General features: G+C 36.5%; 1 protein-coding gene across 2 annotated transcripts in view; it reads left to right on the top strand.

Annotated features, from left to right (window-relative positions):
- The window catches only part of LOC134219937 (FERM, ARHGEF and pleckstrin domain-containing protein 2-like), a 200,796-nt gene that overhangs the window by 154,027 nt on the left and 27,358 nt on the right, over nt 1-19,411 (top strand). For both annotated transcript variants that reach the window (XM_062698841.1, XM_062698840.1), the window contains 5 exons: nt 24-147; nt 207-450; nt 514-674; nt 5,415-5,489; nt 19,084-19,196. In XM_062698841.1, the coding sequence (XP_062554825.1) occupies nt 24-147; nt 207-450; nt 514-674; nt 5,415-5,489; nt 19,084-19,196 (717 nt within the window). The remainder of the gene's footprint in view (nt 1-23; nt 148-206; nt 451-513; nt 675-5,414; nt 5,490-19,083; nt 19,197-19,411) is intronic.

Below are 19,411 nucleotides of genomic sequence, written 5' to 3'. Positions count from 1 at the left end.
TTAAGCGTACTTTCCGATTGCAGCCTCCTGTGGTGATTATGCCCCAGAAGATTACCCGGATCATACGTATTTGTCTTCGTACCGATTTGTGCCACAACAGGATCACACCATGCAGCGAAGGATTATGGAGAACCATAAAAAGCACATGTAAGTATTTCATTTTTCACGGTTTCTTAATAAAGCTGTCATGTAAATTTGTTTTGCAGAGGACAATCACCGGCGGAAGCGGATCTCAACCTGCTGGAAACGGCCCGACGCTGTGAGCTGTATGGAATGAAAATGCACCCGGCCAAAGACCACGAGGGCGTTCCGCTCAATTTGGCCGTCGCTCACATGGGCATCGCCGTCTTCCAGGGTATCACTCGAATAAACACCTTCTCGTGGGCGAAAATCCGCAAAATATCGTTCAAGCGAAAAAAGTTTCTCATCAAACTGCACCCGGAGAACTACGTGAGTATTGGATGACACTTCCGGGATGACAAGGTGTCTAAAAATTATGTTTCACATTTGTAGATGTACCATAAAGATACGGTGGAGTTCTTCTTCGAGGGCCGGAACGAGTGCAAAAACTTCTGGAAGAAGTGCGTTGAGAACCATGGGTTCTTCCGATGTTCTGCCGTTCAGAACGTGCAGAGGCGGAAAGCGCGGGTATTGTCTCGGGGTAGTTCATTTAGGTAAGTCAAAAAAATCTTGATGTTATTAATCAGGGTGTTCGCAACAGTTTTTATTGGTAGCTACTAAAATTCCGCTACCAATCCGTGCTTTGAATATTTATTTTCTTGTGGTATTATTCGTTACAATTTTTGACATTTAGAATTGAAACATAAAATGTAATGTAATCGTTCTTATTCATCAACTTAGTCATTACGTTGTCATTGAGAATGCTTACTACAGTGTCGGACAAAACTATAAGACCACAGGCCGTTTTTTATACAAAATGACCAACTTTGGAGGGCTGTATCTCGGCTTGTAGTTGGGCAATCGAGCTGAAATTTTGGCTGCCCGAGAGAATTTATCTGACATTGCCTCAGCCGAGAATACATAATTTTCGGAAAACGGACTTCGAACTTACAGACCTCTGAAAGGACAAAAAATAGGACCACCTTTAATATCTCTAAAACTTAGAAACAAGACAAAAAACTTGTTCACTATGTCAAACCATATTGGTAAATAGCTATCATTGGGCCGATGATCATGGTTCAATTCTCAAGTTATGATCCTGTAAAATTAACCCAAAGTGATGGTCCTATTTTTTGTCCTTTCAGAGGTCTGTAAGTTCGAAGTCCGTGGTCCGAAAAATATGAACCCTCGGTTGATGAAAATTCAGGTAAATTCCCTTGAGTGTTTTTATAATATTCTCTTTGGTCGAAATATAATGATTTCTTCAAAATTCAGAAAGACAAAGAGTTACTTAAGTCCGACAGCATAATAAGAGTTGATATAAAACAAAAATGTGATTAGATTTGTAAATTGCATGACAGTATAATAGATGAATACGAAATTTTTAAATAACTATATAGAACATCCACGTAAACATTTATTTTCAACTCACTCCCACCAAGAATGGACGAATATTTCGATTTGATCTATGGGATTTAATACTGTCGGTTTCGATATTTTCAGATTCAAAACGCCCAAGAAGATTACAACCTGAGTGAGTAATTCTATACCAAATTTTCAAAACGACTTATCTGCTTTTGTAAACAAAGATTAAAACGTCAAATCAACGAATCTGATAGCACTCCCACGCAAACCAACACCATTAACAGGTAGCATAAAATTTCACCTACGCATTGATGGTTTGCGTGGGAGTGCTATCAGATTTTGACAAATCGACGTTTGAATCTTTGTTTAGAAAAGCAGATACGTCGTTTTGAAAATTTTGTATTGAATTAAAAGAAAAGTTTGCTCAGACCAATATAAATTCTATATTGAGTTGTAATTTTTTTGTAGTTGATTTGGGTGTCCTATGAAAGGCTGAAACACATAAAGCTGAACACTCATAAGGTTGAACTCAAAAGGCTAAAATCCCGAAAGACTGAAAGTATCAGAAAGCTGAAATGTATCTAAAGGCTGAAATTGATAGGATGAAATGAATCCCAACCATGTTGACTGGTTGAATAGTGGATAATGAAAAATTATATGAGAATGAGGATTCAAAAATAAAGAATGGAGAATGAAGAATAAAGAATAAATAATAGAAAAACCAGTTAAGGATTCTTAGAGAATCCATCACAGATTTTTTTTGTTATCTCTCACACAATTTCCTTCGATTTTTCACAGGATGGAAGAAATATTTCGTTACTTTCAACATCCTTAACAGAATTCTCCTAGAATACTCAACGAGATTCTTTCAGAATCCTCAACAAGATTTTCTCAAAATCTTTAATTGGATTCCATCAGAATCCTTCACAAGCTCCTCTTGGAATCCTTAGATGATTTCTCTCAGTCAAGTATTGTAAGAGAAGTTAACGATTCTGCGAGAATTCAGTTAGGGATTCTGACAGAATCTTGTGAAGGGTTCGGAGAGAAACCTATTAGGGGATCTGAGAGAATCCTGTTTAGAATTCTGAGAGAATGAAAATCAAATTCTTTCAAAATCCTTGACTGGATGCTAGGATTCTCAAAGATTCCTCAACAGGATTCTCAAAGTTTTCTTGACAGGATTTTCTAAGATTCCTCGACAGAATTCTCTCAGAATCCTCGACATGATTTTCTCAGAATCCTCGACAGAATTCTCTCGGAATCCTCGACAGGATTCTCAAAATCATCGAAAGGATTCTTTCAAAATTATCGACAGTATTCTCTCAGAATCCTCGACAGGATTCTCTCAGAATCCTCGATAGGATTCTCTCAGAATCCTCGGTAGGATTTTCTCAGATTCCTCGATAGGATTTTCTCAGAATCGTCAACTGGTATCTCTCAGAATCCTCGACATGATTTTCTCAGTATCCTTGACAGGATTCTCTCAGAATCCTCGACAGGATTCTCGCAGAATCCTCGACAGGATTCTCTCAGAATCCTTCACATGATTCTCTCAAAATCCTTGACAGGATTCTCTCGGGATCCTTGACAGGATTCTCTCAGGATCCTTTACAGGATTTTCTCAGAATCCTTAACAGGATTCTCAAAATCATCGACAGAATTCTCTCAGAATCATCGACAGGATACTCTCAGAATCCTCGACAAGATTCTCCCAGAATCCTCGATCAGATTTTTTCAGAATCCTCGACAGGATTTTCTTAGAATCCTCAACAGGATTCTCTCAGAATCCTCGATAAAATTCTCTCAGATTGCTCGACAAGATTCTCTCAGAATCCTAGATCAGATTCTCCCAGAATCCTCGACAGGATTATCTCAGAACCCTTGAAAAGGATTCTCTTGGATTTTGAGTATTTTGAGCGATTTTTAAGGAGAATTCTTAAAGAATGCAGAAGAGGATACTGACAGGATCCTGTTGGGGTTTGCGATAGAGTCCAGAGAAAGAGAATCCTAGGGAGGCTTTTAAAGAATCCCGAGAGAGTCGTGAGAAGATTTCTGAGAAAATTATGAAGAGAATTATGAGAGAATCCTGCGAGGAAAATAAATAATAGAAATCGATTCCATTCAGTACATGGTAATGGCATTAATTTTGAGCAAAAGGATCATAAAGCCAGATAACACCAAAGTAATGACTCGGCAAATCACAATTTCACACTCAAAAGCCTGAGGACAAAGAAAAAAGAATAAAGAACAATGAATGAAAAATAAAGAATAAAGAGTAAAGAACAAACAATAAAGAGTAAATAATAAAGAATAAAAATTGCACAGAGAAGAAGGAAGGAAGAAGACGGAAGAAAGGAGAAGGAAAAAAATGAAAAATTGAAGAAAGAACATAGAAACAGGAAAAAGTAAGATAAAGATGGAAGAAAGAATAATCATAAAACAAGGAAGAAGGGAGACAGAAGGAAAAAGGAAGAAAGAAGACAGAAGAAAAAGACGGAAGAATGGAGAAGGAAAAACTATGAAAGATTGAAGAAAGGACCTAGACGAAGGAAGAAGAAAAAATTAAAATAAAGATGGAAGAAGGATTAATGATGAAGCAAGAAGAAACAAAGAAGAAAGAAGACAGAAGAAGGAAGGTATAAGTACAGACAAACAGACATACCACATTGAACATTTACTCATCAAATTAATCGTCGTTCAAAAACTAACGACATCTGTTGATTTCAGTTAGTTCAGCAAATCAGGAACCAGATGGCGGTAGTGAGGAAACGTCAAACTAGAGCAAAAACGATGCGCGCACAACGAGTGATCGATTGGCAAACTAATGATTATTTGAATTGACCAGTAAATCAGTGAACGATGGACATTTGACGAGTGTTATGTCTGTTTGTCATACCACAGACAGGAAGAATAAACAAGGAAAAGAAAGATGAAAATACAAGCAAAAGGAAGAAGGAAGAAATAAGAAAGCAGAGGGGAAGAATGAAGAAAGAAGAAAAACAAAAAAAAACTTAAGGAAGAAGAAAACAGATGAAAAGTAGGAGGAAGAAAGAAGGAACAAGGAAGGCAAAGGAAGGAAATAGGAACAAGGAAGGAGGAATTGAGAAGGAAGAACTATGGAACTAAAAAGAAAGAAGGTAGAACGAGGAAAGAAGAAAGAAACTAGTAAGGGTTGAAGAAGATGGAAAACGGAAGAAAAAAAAAGAGAAAAAAAGGGAGAAGAGAAAATGGAGAATGAAGTAAAGGAAAGAAGGAATAATAAAGAATAAGAAATAAGAAAGTTATTCTGGCAAGAATCCAAAACCAATAACAATAAAAGTCTTGTTCCTTCCTATGTTGCCTCCACATTTTTTTTGAGAAAGTACAGACTAAAAAGAGAATTCCATATAAAAATTGAAAGACAACGAGAAGTCACAAGAAGGTTCCGGATCATTTTAGTTTGTGTCCCCATTAACGTCAAATGTGAATTCTTCCACTAAAATCGGTTTCTTACGATTTTTCAGCCTTTCGAGTTTCAGCCTTTTGTAAGATTTTTTTTCAGCCTTTCGGGTTCAGCCTTATATGGAAGACCCGTCGATTTATATGAGATTCAAAATCTAACGTACTACGTACGTATAGGGTATCTGTTCCATTATTAATAACATGCTCCTATATCAATAACATTCGCAAAACAGACAATTTAGGCTCAATTTGTGTGGTGTTTTGTTGTTTTCTGGCGTGCTCACTGCTGAAAAAAATCACAAAATTGAGAAATAAAACAATTAGCCCACCAATTCTTTGTTTTCGAGTGGTATTGATTTGGGTACATGGTATGAATTCAAGGAGCAGTTCCCCTATATAATATAATAATGGCAGAATAAAAGAATTGTTAGATAATCAAACCGAAAAATAAGCGAAAGGAATAATCCATTTTCAACGCTCTTCAACAGGTATAGCGGCAAAACACAGAAACAAATCATCGAATTCGTTCGTGGAAACTACGTAAAGCGGCAAACATTTCAAAGGTAAATTTTATTTTTATTCTCTGTTTCTTACAAGAATTGAAAACAATCATGCTAATGATGATGACAACGATGAACGTTCTTCTTTTTGGCTTTTTCCCTAGACCTAGCCATATACCTTATCTATCTTCCGCCCCTCATCATTACTACCCACATATCCATAAAAACTCAGTCCTGATTACTGAAAACTCACCTCTTTTATTTTTCTTCATCACTTCTATCCCTCTGTCTGTGTGCATTCGTTCCCAAGAATCACTCGTTTCCGTATCGTCTCCACATTACAACATGTTTTCCTATCTTTTGTCATTAACGAAGAAAAACACTCCAATCACCTCAAAAACCTATTTATTTCCACCCCTTTTCGATTCATCATTGGTGGGAAATCGTTACCTTCCCACCGGATATGGCTTTTGCGCTTTGCGTTTTTCTCTCTTCATTTGATAGTGTTTATTTTTCATTAGTATCGTTTTATGTTGGTCCCATTTGGTTTCGTCGAGTTTACTTTCATTGAGCTTATGTTACGCATCTCACCATTTGCATCGCTCAAACTTTCACTGTTTTAATTTAATTTTTACATTTTCCACATTCGGTTGACACTGTTCGGTATTCCGTACGGCAATTCACATACACACCGTTAGGACGTTGGTGGTGCCATTATCGAACCGTAATCGAACCAATAAAACACAACCACCGCACGCCCACCATCAAGCCCTTGTACAATCAACCTCACCCTATTCCGCGCCGCAGACCGCAATCAATTGACCGACGGAATGTAAATATGTGGCTTCAAGTTGGAAATCCTCTACTTCCGTTCCCCGTAGGGAGTTTGTAGTAGAACTTGCGCGTTTTTAACGATTTATTTTCGCTCTGTCGCTTCTTTCAGTTTCGGTAAGACAGCAAAAGCGGGTTAAATTGAATATACATCCATTGGTTCTATATTTTATTTAGAAAAATCACGTTTTGTATAAATTATTTGAAAAAATCATTCAACTTTCATCCATATTTTGCTGTGCGCATTCCGTTATTTCGTTCACGTTTTTTATTGGTTTGTAGAAAAAGAATAGCGAATTATCAAGAATAATAATATTTCCTTTTAGATATACCTATTTAAAAATTCTTGTTCTGGTATTCTTTGTTAATATTTATTTCTATTTAGTTGTTAAAAACAAGCTGGTGAATAATAAGAAGTAATTTAGATTAGTATACATTTAAATATTGAATCAACATCATCGCGTATGCTGCTTGTATTCACATATCTGAACAAATGTGATTGATAATAGGTCGTAGAAAGATCATTGACATCCTCAAAATGTTTTTTTTTATTTAACATTCTACATGGCCCAATAATGAAAGTTTCTTCAGGTGTCGAAGATCGAACGTGAGACCAAGCAATTTGAGACTAATATGAGCCCTTTCTTAATAACGCCTCAGAAATGTTTTGAACGGGAAAGTTTACCGATTTATATTCAGACACTTTCCATATTCCATTTTAGCTTCCCTGCTCGTAGGATCCGGAAATCCTTCCCTCACGTCTGCTTTCAGAAAATAGCAATGTCGGATTCTTCCTTTTGAATTTTTTACCTCCTTGATTGGCTGCAGCGTCAAATCTTGTTGATGCAAAATATGTTTTCAAACTTTGTAGTTGATGTCCATGTTAGAAATATCCGTGAATAAAGCAATCATGGTGAATTGGTAATTGGAAAGACGGTAGGAAAAATAACTACCTATTAGAGGAAATTCATGCACCTAATTATTTATATATTATGCTACATAGATGAGATCTCCAATCTCCATTATGTTTGGTCCATTGGTCCATAGCTGCACGTCGCCAACCACACAACCCAAGAAACCATACTCATTTATATAAGCCGTTCGTGCGACTATAACGCCATCTTGGAACTATCAAGCTCTAAACCGGCACAATAATAGCTCTATACAGCCGATTGGTTGTACAAATCATTTAACTCTGTTCGATCCACTTCGTTTGCTGCGCACCGCGCCTTCTTGGCCAACATTCTGACTAAATACGAGCCTGGTTCTACGCAGTCGTCCGTTCTTCTCGAATGAACGATGGATGATTCCCCCAACAACTGATGTTATTTATGCACCCCATCACGGAGTGATGATTTGCAGCATTGTTCTTTCGAAGATTACGTTTCTCGCATCTGTAGCGAAAAATAGGTACTGAGCATTTTATATGACGGCGAACTCTATTCCATTGAAGGCTTCGCGGAGTCCAAAATAAGTATGATTGCTTGCATTCTATCATATCCAATACGAACTCGTGGTGAGTGGTTATCATTGTCTTCTCCAGAATCTTTGAAAATCATGGACTTTGTGTTCGCCGTGTTGATGACTATGATCCTCACGTTCAGCTTCCCTTTTTAGTCTGAAAGGCTTCCTCATCTTCTCATCGTCAGTGAAACCAAATAGCTGAATGGTACTTATGAAAATCGTACCACTAGTGTCAGTTTTCTGCTTTTTGTTCTTGAGACTCGAAAGCATCTCTCTGAAATCCGAGCTACACATGTTGCTTGATGCATTGTCGTCTGGACCAATTGTGCTAGTTTATCCAGAAATTCGTATTCGAACATTATCCGCCATAGCTGGTCTTGATCGATTGTCTCGTAAGCGGGTTCAAAGTCAACGGATGGATGCTGATGTATGGGCACATTGTGTATTCCAACATTTCTGCAGTATCTGACATCTGACGTTCAATCGCACACGTCTGAGTCCCGCCTGGTTGTTCTCGTCAATTTTTTCCGATTTTGTGTTATTCCTGTTGGTTGATTAACATCAGTTGATTTATTAGGGCGCATAATCTTCATGTTGCATCTTCGCCTACCTCCTCTTCCGTTAGAAGCCTCATTCCCTGCTACTTCTGGAGTGATCATTACTTAGCTCATCGTCTTCTGTATCGCTATCCAGACTGATGTTGTGCTACTTAGACTTGACCATGAAGATTGATTGAACAATGCAAAACTATTACACGGGTAAAAATCCGTTCCCGGAAATGAGAAAATAATTCATGATTTCATGAATTCAACGTGTTTTCATGTTATGAAAATACACCATGAATATAAATCATGATTTCATGATTTATTTTCGCGTAACGCAACTAATGCGTTACGATTTGGTTGTTGAGATCGAAAAATAAAAAAAAAGTTCAACAGGGGTTTTGAACTCGAGTACACCGAGTGAGAGTCCGGCGTGCTACCTTTCAGCCGTTCTCACTTCTTGGAAAGGGAGTGTTCGAAGTATAACCGGTTATGCATTTTGTCGACTGTTGAAGATTGCGCAGTACCATGAATAATGTTCCTGAAATCATGAATTATAATCATGATTTCATGAACTGGCATTATTCATGATTTCATGATTTTTTATTCATGATTGTGGGTATGCATTTGTTTCCGTGTATCGTACCCTGTGAAGAAAGCTGAGATGAGATGAGTTACTGAAGTGAACATATTTGTTTGATTGTATCATTTTTCCCAAATATATGAAAGTTTTTTCTTTATTTTAGGCTAGATATAATAGGCAATGAGCAAATAGAATAGATAGTTTGAGTATTTTATTCACCTATGAAGCTACTTTACAGACACCATCAACTCGAAGCAATTTACATCATCCCACATTTTCTAAGCACCATTTCAACAACCTCATGACAAAAATCTATTTTTTTCATAAATTTCAACATTTTTTAACATTTATGTGTATTCATGTAATCACTTTCTTCATGAACATCTCTAGACCACAAACCTAATCCCAACAACAGAATTGCAGTTTTCATACTTATATAAAATTTAAGGCAAAACTCAGTGATCTTTTCTTCTCCTTCATTTTAAATCTTTTGCATTCCTATAAATCATTTGATGATATTGACATTTGTTATTGACAAATAATAATTAGAACCAAGCTTTTGAAAGAATAAGAGCTTAGTCACTAGAGAGAATTTTCCACAATCTCCGTTCTGGAATGGCTGTGACAGGCTGCAAATTTAATCGCATCCTATCCCATCAGAGCGACAAACAACGATGCATCAATAAACCCTTCACTTGTATTCCAGATGGAAGAAAGCGATGCAGAGAGTTTTGTATGTCCTGTAATTCACATAGAATGAATATTGTGTATTGTCATTGATTATTAAATTGTGTGTGATTATTAATGTATGTACAAGAGGTAAGCCAGCCCAGGGCTGTAAACCTCTATAAAAAATGTATGTGTGAGTGTGCTTAAAATTTAGGGCTAAGTGAGAATTCAATGGGCAGAAATTTTAATTTTGAAAATTCCGAAGGTGGAGATATGACCTAATTGAAGAGAGCAAACAATACTTTTAGACAGTAGGTATTATTAATATGCAGGTGTTAAATTAATCCTAAAACTTATTCAATCTAAGGAGCACAAGATGCTAACTCACGAAAGTCTTAAGAGCGACCATTATTCGCTCATTTCGATTTCTCCGAAAAGTTGGCTGGCTTATTTTTCTTTATACAGGGTTATTACGACTACGCGGTTATTACTCTTTTCACAATTATTTGGGTTTTTGTGATAATCCTTCTCACCCCGTTTTCGAACTTTGCACTGTCACCATGGGAAAACTGTCAAAACGCACGCAAACGTATCCATTCTGCTCCGCTCTAAACGCTTTGAGATGATGATGAAAACAAACCATGTGTATTGTTGACTATCGCATTTGCAGACTGCCAGGTGCAAGGCCAATCGAAATTGGGTATTTCAAAATAAATATTGTATGTAAAAATTAGATAACTTTTATGTGCAGTAACCTTGACGCACTGCGAAATCATGTGCGAGATTCGACTGTGATAATCATTTATTCAGGGTGAGTCTAAATAGGAGTAAATGTCGCAATATTAACAAAATATCACAAGTCAGTCAAATAGCCGCTTGATTTGGTTTGACAGAACCCCAACCGTTCTATAAACCCTAATTCGTTCTAGATGAATGCAATGAAAGCAATATAAAATGTATCAACACTATGAAAGAATTCATGACAAAAAACTTCCGAAAAATCATGCTATGTTGTTCATCGTGAAAGGAATAATTAATCAGAACTGATAAATAAATAAAAACGGAACGAAAATCATCATCAAAATGTTCCTTGATTTGATGCAAATGCAAACGCCTCAATGTAAAAAGTGCTTTCGCTGAAATTCGTTCAAAAAACCCAAATTTATCCACCGGTGGTGATGATGCCTTTCTCGATTCAATATGTTGAATTCGAATTAATATTGTAAAAACAGTGCTTATTGCCTACATTTCGGCGGTAAAAAGATTTGGTGCAATTCTAGTACGTTGCTTAAAAATTACTTACCGTGGGTTACCGTGGGTTGCGCCACGGCTAAAATGATTGATGATTCAATGTGCATTTGTGTATTTGTTGATTAAAAAATAAAAATATAATCCAAACTGCTTGATTTATTAAAAAACAAAAACAATAGTGTCCAACTAGGAAATTTGCTCCGTCGAATGAAACCGGTTGCACTCGAATCTGTCAAGCCCTTCTAAATGAAACGCGTTTAACAAAAAAAAATATTTATGGACTACACACATACATACTTTTGGAGTGAAATTATAGCCTTCTGGTACAACTTTGTTGTACGAGAAAGGCAAAAAGATGATTCTCAAAAGCTTTTTCTGAAAAAAAAAACACTGTAATTTCAGGAGTATTTTTGGCGCTATTTTTGGATAACTCTGATGGTGTTTTTACAGGATTACGAAAAAACCTCACGAATAAACTTCCACAAGTACCATATCAGAAATTCAATAAATAAATTTCCGAAGCGGTTTCCACAAGAATGCATGGAGGAATTTCTTGAAAGTATTCTCGGGAGAATTTTTGCAGACATTCTAAGCGAAATTTCCGTAAGAATTAACATTACGATTTTCTCAGAAATTCCAGTAGAATTTACGCTTCAACCTAAGGATTCTGACTTGCAAACCAACGGAGCTTGATCATGTTAGATTTTGTATTATATGTCTTGTTACGGATTTAATTAATTTTTTTACAGAAGTTTTGTTTAAGAAACGAAGTTGCATTGTATAATTTTGTAATCTCAACGCAAGTTTGTATTGTGAATCACAATTTGTGATCAATAATTACAATAAAGTTGCATAATTTATTACTTCAGAGGAAATTGCGGTTTCGGCAGATTCTTTATTATTTGCCAAGTTTATCTATAATCAATTATGATCAAATCTTGCCTGAACATTCTTTGTATACTACTGCATCTTGTGCTGAATTTCATGGAGTTTGAATATCATAAATCCAATGAAAATAAGGGAAAACATGCCAAACCATCATCTCAGCTGAAAAGCAATGCTTATTGAAATAGCTTTAGCTGTTTAGTTCTTGTACACTTGGCGTCAGTACTTCTTCTGGTGAATGGGGCCAGGGTTGTAATACTAACTGCGGTTTTCTTAGTCCAATTTTTAATTTGGTACAAACATATGTAAAGTTGCAGCTTAAAATCATTAATATTATATAAAAAACTAGCTTGAAGAGAAAACGTTCAGTAAAGTCTGGTGACAAAAATGGTGTCACGTGTATTTGCTGAATAAGTTTTGGGTTGCGCGGATTTGGCGCGGTATAGATTTCATGTCGCGCGGAAATGGCGCGAATTTGATTTTAGTCGGCGCGGAAAATATTTCAGGACCTCCGTAACAACCCTGTTAATATCGTCTAAGACATCTTAAACACGTCTTAGACGGTTGAATACATTCCACTAAAGAGAGCTTAAAATATTTTTTCCTGTTTATATCCTAGCTATTTCGTAAAGAATGTCATTGAAGTCGAATCAAGTACGAAACACTGAAGACGACCTTACTGTTGAGGTCGAAATACGTATCTTTCAAAGGCACAATAAAGTAGTGGAGTTAAATGGAATAGTACAAACAGGTTCAAACTCGTCTTATGACAAAGAAAAAAATTGAATATAAGTTCGATTTTTGTTTATCTTCCAAGGCTAGCTTTAGTGAAAAAAATGATGAGTAAAAGATGTTTCTTACCAAAATCGATGAAAAAATATTCTGCATTGGCAGAAAAAACACTTGCGTTGGTCTGATCGAAACGAAAAATAGAATCCCTGGGTGATACAAATAATAATACAGTCGTCTCTGCACACCTCGATATTGAAGGAGCTATCGGGATAAGAAGAGATCGATTGATGGAAGAAGCATTAAAATAGCCTCCCGGACACTGACGTTTTGTCTTTATTCACGTTGATGACATTTTGTTAGTCATAGTCAGCGACACACCTGGGCCCACGCAAATCCGGGCTCAATCGATGGTCAGTGACATCTTTTGCTGGTCAAACTTCCGTAGGATTTACCATCACGGCCAGCAAATGCGTTCGTGGTCATATGCAGCTAGGAGAGCGGCCGATTTCCAACAAGAAACTTAAGTCCTTGGAATGTCGATTAACCGGGCCTCGCAGTGGCCGGGGTCCACTGTTCAGGCCGAAGAGTTGTTTACGGAATTCAACGACCACTGACCACTGGATGTAACCCATGCCACATTTTTGAAAAATAGGAACCTGCCTAGGATTGAACCAACGAACACCTGTTTATAAGGCAGAATCGGTAGTCACGGCAAACAGTATTTTCGGCCAAATGACCTGGTCCGCCAAACGGCTCTTTCGGCCAAATTATTTGCTAGGAAAAAATTCTGTTTTTGAATTACCAGTTTGGCCCTATGTCCGTTTTGCCCGTTAGTCGCCTTCAGCCAAATGAATTTCGGCTTTACTTGTTATCCGGTCAAGTATTATTCGAACAATTGGCTTCCCGCCGAATGACTTTCAGCTAAAAACGAAAAAGGCCGAAGAGCAGAAAGCCATTCGTCCGAAAACCATGTGGCCGAAGGCTATAAGGCTGTTTAGCCCAAAATGTCATTTGTCCGAACCAACCATTATGCCGAAACCCATCTGCTCGAAAATTTGGCTGAAAAAGCTGTTAAGCCGTAAACGTCCTTTGGCCGAAATAGACATACGGCTAAAATGGTCATTTAGCCGAACGAGACAACTCATTTGAAGTTACATTACCCGTTCAGCAAATGACATTCTCGACCCTATCTGCCAAGCTATCATTTCGGCCACATGAGCTGTTCGGCCAAACTAACTGTTACTATCGTTGTGCTTTGATTGACTTGCAACCATTGGCAGACCGTCGAGTGATGCTTCAGAGGATTTTTCTTTTCGACGTCATAACATGCAACATTGACTGCCGTTACATCCTCGAGAATGTTCGATTTACTCACTAACAGGGTGGCCATCCAGTCGGGAAAAGCGGAAAAACGGGAGTTGGCCCCGACCGGGAAAAAATCGAAAAAATGCGGGAAATCATGAAACCAATCGGAAAAATGGACTATCCATTAAATCATAAACATTCATTACTATAGTTATGAACTATTTTCTTCTTGTAATATCTTAAATAATATAATTGGTAATTGGTAATTAATAATTGGTAATAACGATACAAATTGTATAAAACATAGTTTCTCAAAGTGGTGGGTCGCGACCCCCCAGAAAATCTTATGGAAGGTGGTCCCGACCCCCCAACTTTGGGAAGGTATGGAATAAAAAGTATAGGATTTTTAAGGCATTGTGGGTATTTCATTGGTTTAGAAGTTGTTACTGATTCACTACTATGTTAGTGATATTTGAAACCCATTCTCTTTTCTGAAAGTTTCAGAATTATAAGGCCGTGCGCTTCTTTTTTAACGTATAAAGCTTAAAATAATAATGATAGCTAAAAAGGAAGTACGACTAGTCCTCCTGACCTTTAAAGTCAAACATATTTTTCACGGGCATCTCATTGTATCTGTGGATTCATTGAAAACAAAAACTTTTTTTTTAAATAATAAAAATTTAAGCTTTGATCATTTTTTAAGCTAAGTATTTTTTGTATATCATGTCAATGTTTTATGATTAGATTATGTGGATTATATTGCACTAACATTTATTTTATTTCCTTTGAGCTGTTCGTCGCGGGGTTTGTCGTCATTTTTTGAACGCCCAATCCACTACTTATACACAAGTGAATAACACCATAAATTGAAAGACGATCTTCATCCTTGGGCCTGAACCAGTTGCTAGAAATTAATGAGGAAATTTCTCGAGCAACTCGAAGAGTAAGGCATTCTCAGAAGGTTCTAATGGAACTTATTTATGATTGCTTCAAAACTTTTAAATTATGATAAATAATTTCAGATTATTTTTTCATGAAAACCGATTTATTAGAAGGATTAGAAGGATTCTTGAGAAGACTGTGGGAAGTCATGAACAGCTTTCGAACGATTTTTGATTATTTTGTTCAAAAAATATTTGGAGTTCTGAAAGAATTCTTGGTAATTGAGAAAATTTTAATTAATTTGAGATTTTTTTAATCCAAAATATTTCTCTAACTTTTTACATAGAAAATAAAGAATAAGTTCCATAACTTTGAAAATTCTAATATTGCAATATTGGATGAAAATTTTCAAACTTCAAATGTGGTGAAACATCGGCATGAATAAACAATCTTAAAAAACAAAATGTGTCTGCTCAAAACAGTGAAAACAAAAATTTGGGTCCTATAGGGTAAAAGGACATTATCAATGAAATTCTGAAACAATTCTGAGGGATTCTAAAGTTATTTTAGCAAATTATTTGAGATTAATCATGTCTTGAGGAATTGAGAGGAAAAGCTAAGCCTTAAGGGTCTGTCTCATTTGGAGAATTAAACTGAAATTAAACTCAAAAGTTACATTTCAATAATTATCTAATAACTCTGCTCGCGGAGCAAGATTAGTTTTGACAGATATCGAATCATTTTTTATCGATGTCTTATTGAAATTGTTGGGTAGCACCAGCCATTCTTATGTTATTCGATAGTTATTCGATAATTATTGAAATGACACTTTTAAGTTTAATTTCAGTTTAATTCTCCAAATGAGCTTTTTCATCTCTATCAAAAGTTATATAGAAATTTCTTGAAATAATTGATAAATTATCTTTTTTTAAAGACTTGCAGCCCTAGCCTGGCTCATCTTTAGAGATTATCTTTTCTAGAATTATAATCCACAAGAAATTATTGTGTTTTCTAATTTTTTCTATTCTGGATGTGACAAAACTGGAATTGATTCATACTGAAGTCTAAGAGCTTCCTAGTCCTCCCTCTAATAAAACAAACGTAAAAATTTGTAGATTTCTTGTTTCTCCTTCTTCTTCTTCTTCTTCTTCTTCTTCTTATTGGCATTACATCCCCAAACTGGGACAGAGCCGCCTCGCAGCTTAGTGTTCATTAAGCACTTCCACAGTTATCAACTGCGATGTTTCTTAGCCAAGTTACCATTTTTGCATTCGTATATCATGAGGCTAACACGATGATACTTCTATGCCCAGGGAAGTCGAGACAATTTCCAATCCGAAAATTACCTAGACCGGCACCAGGAATCGAACCCAACCACCCTCAGCATGGTCTTGCTTTGTAGCTGCGCGTCTTACCGCACGGCTAAAGAGGGCCCCAGATTTCTTGTTTAGATCCGCTTATATGATATTTTAGTATCAAATCCTTCAACCAGGAAAAAAACGGGAATCTGAAAATGGATTTTGTATGGACACCCTGTGTTAGGTCAACGACTTTTTAAGCCAGGTGATACCTGACATGTGGGCTGGGTTCGATTCCCGGTTCCGGTCTAGGCAATTTTCGGATTGGAAATTGTCTCGACTTCCCTGGGCATAAAAGTATCATCGTGTTAGCCTCATGATATACGAATGCAAAAATGGTATCTTGGCTTAGAAACCTCGCAGTTAATAACTGTGGAAGTGCTTAATGAACACTAAGCTGCGAGGCGGCTCTGTCCCAGTGTGGGGATGTAATGCTAATAAGAAGAAGAAGATCAGGTATCATGACTTTCGGCCCTTTTGAAACTATTTCTCGTGGAAATTCGAAAGAATTTCTTATGGACAATACATAGAAATTCATTCATTCATTCAAAATTCCGATCAGTTTTATGTGTAATTCAAATAAAGACACGTAGAAATTCTGAAGAATTTTAGTTGAATTCCAGAAAAATCTCATAGAAGCTTGAAAAGCGACTCGAAGTCGAGTCAAGTACGAGACATTGAAGACGGCCTTACTGTTGAGGTCGAAATACGTATCTGTCAAGATAAAATTAAGTGGTGGAATTCAATGGGATTGTACAAACTCGTCTTATGACAAGTGAAAAATCGTTTGACGAATCATCCATTTTACTAAATTCCTATTGCTGACTGAAACTTCCAACATTCGACTAAATGTGCTTTCGACTAAATGACCATTCAATCAAATGTCTATTCGACAAAATGTCCATTCGACCAAATGTCCTTTCGACCAAACGTCATTTGACAAACTGTCTTTAGGCCGGTAGGATGAGGCAAGATGGGTTGCCTAAAGAGGCCCGCACATAGGATACGTTTGCGTTGCGTTTGACACTTTTCCCATGAGAAAACTGTCAAACGCAGCGCAAACGTGTCCTATGTGCGGGGCTCTTAAGGGGCAAGTCAGAGTAAACGCGACGAGCGATGCGACGCGACTCACGTAAAAGAATAACAATCATTATCAACAGGCTGTCGAATTGCACTGTCGCGTCGCGTCGCATCGCACGTCGCGTTTACTCTTAAGGCAAACTCACAAAGCCACAATACAAAAACATTTTAGTTTAACTTTTCAAGGTGGATCTTAAAAAAGACAAAATTATATATTTTTAATAAACAAATTAACAACATTATGCTCGAAAATAACCTCAAAATGGTTAAATCAGTAAGGAAAAATATTTTTTGAATACACTGATCACTTATATATAATAGTCACTCCAATTTGCAAGTTGGTTAAATGGAAATGACTCATATTAGTGTGTGACCCATGATTGTGGGGCCAGTGTACGAACTATCTCGTTCAGTATGTACGTTGTACGCCCACCTTGCCTCATTTGCAAGGTCATGTTAGAATGTCTAATTTGCGTTACAATTAATTTATTTCAAAGCAGCCGTTGTTCTAGCACCTACATCACATATGATACTTCCACTATATTAATAAAAATGTTAAAAATTTACATTGTTCGACGAGATTACACGTTTTATAAAAAGCGTATTTCGTATAAGAAACATAGCTGAAAAATATTTTATCTTGCCATACTCTACCAAAATGAAATTTCATCATCTTATGCAATGACAACGTAGAACCAAATTATGCTTATTATAAAGGCATAATCTTTATCTTTACATTAAAATGCATACGACGCTCAAAAACGGCCCGTATCCATCCGTGATCCATCTTGCCCCACCTCATCTTATATCTTCTTCTTTTTTTTTTCTGTTTGTCTGACCCTTATAGACTAGGGAATTACTGAACCGATTGGCATGAAACCTCGAAACCTCTCCCCCTTTGGAAAGGAGGGTTTATAGCTCCCCTTCCCCCTATATAATATTATTTTACACATATTATTTTTATAATTAGAAAATTACAGATCCCTCTTCCCCCATAAGTAATAACGTAATAAGTGTACGGCCCCTTGGTGGGTTATAATATAGTCTTTTTTATGTTATCCACCCTATTGTCACGGTACCGTCGTGGGGGGCTTTTTTTTGACAAATTGGGGGCCACTTTGTACATTTTGAAAAAAGAATCATAACGTAAATTATCACCACCTTTATATGAAGCTCCATACAAGTGGATTGGCTTATATTATTTTCAACTGAAACATGTTTTTTCAGTAAACATGCATACAAAAACCAATCAATAATTAAAAATTTAGATCATTTTAGGCTGGGATGCCAAAAATATCTTCAATCTAATCGCTAGAAATTGAGATTTTGATCCTCAAACATGACCATTTTGTATGAAAATCAGCAAATGCGTTATAATTATTTCCGGGGGTGTACAAGGCTTCATGTAGCCTTCGCATATCTTCCGACGGGGAGGTTTTCGAGGTATATAAGCCATAATTGTATGTGAATTGAAGCGACCGAGAAAATCATAGACATATAGGCCACAGGGAGAGATATCGAGTAGAGAGTAGACCATTTGATAACGCAACAATAATACCGGTATCAGATTTCAGGAGAGATGATGTAGCACAGATTAAATTGCTACAAAAAATTATTTAGCAGGCATTTGATAGATTTCTAAGGAGGAGCAATCTTACTTGAAGAAGAAAGATTTGGTTGTGTTTTACTATTTATATTGTGCATGGATAGTTTTAAGTTTCATCATATTTAATCAGTGAATAGTGTAAATCATGTCTGCGCGATATTCACAGACGATCACTTGTTGAACGACTATTGATAGTAAATAAGGGAAAGGATATGATCATTGAAAATACGCCTCCATTGTGTTAAGCAAATGTTTAGTTGAGCATCAAAATGTGAACGAACTTTTCGAATTGCCGTTATGTAATTATTCATCAATCCCATTCAATTCTCCAAAAATCCAAGCTACTACCTTTTCACGATAGAAATGACTAAAGTAAGAACCATTGTTGTCGTTGCTCTATTGCTCTACTGTGTTTTATCTCTTTCTTTTTTGTTCTTTTCTTCTCTTTTTTATATCCAATTACAAACAGGTCTCAGTCTTTCCGTCAGGGTCCTCTACATTCAAGTAACCGAAGTCAATCACGCACTTCATGTAATGTGAATCAAAGCATCTCGGCTCATCCTTTACTTCCAATCGAAACCGGTTTGTATTGTTTTGTTTCATCTTAATTTGCTTTTGTTTTCTTTGTATTATTTTGATTGATTTATTTGCTTCAGTTGGTTTGATTTTACTTTATTTCGATTTTTGATTGATCCACCTTGTAGTATTTTTTGCACTTTATAAGAATGACAAAACGATACTTTTAGCTTGCAACTTCTAGTAGAAGTAATGTATCGATATTTCAAGCAAAATCAAAC

The sequence above is a fragment of the Armigeres subalbatus genome, chromosome 3, assembly GCF_024139115.2.
Source record: "Armigeres subalbatus isolate Guangzhou_Male chromosome 3, GZ_Asu_2, whole genome shotgun sequence".
In the NCBI taxonomy this organism is placed as follows: Eukaryota; Metazoa; Arthropoda; class Insecta; order Diptera; family Culicidae; genus Armigeres; species Armigeres subalbatus.
The sequence above is the reverse complement of the archived record's forward strand: the minus strand, read 5'-3'. Positions and strand labels throughout refer to the sequence as shown.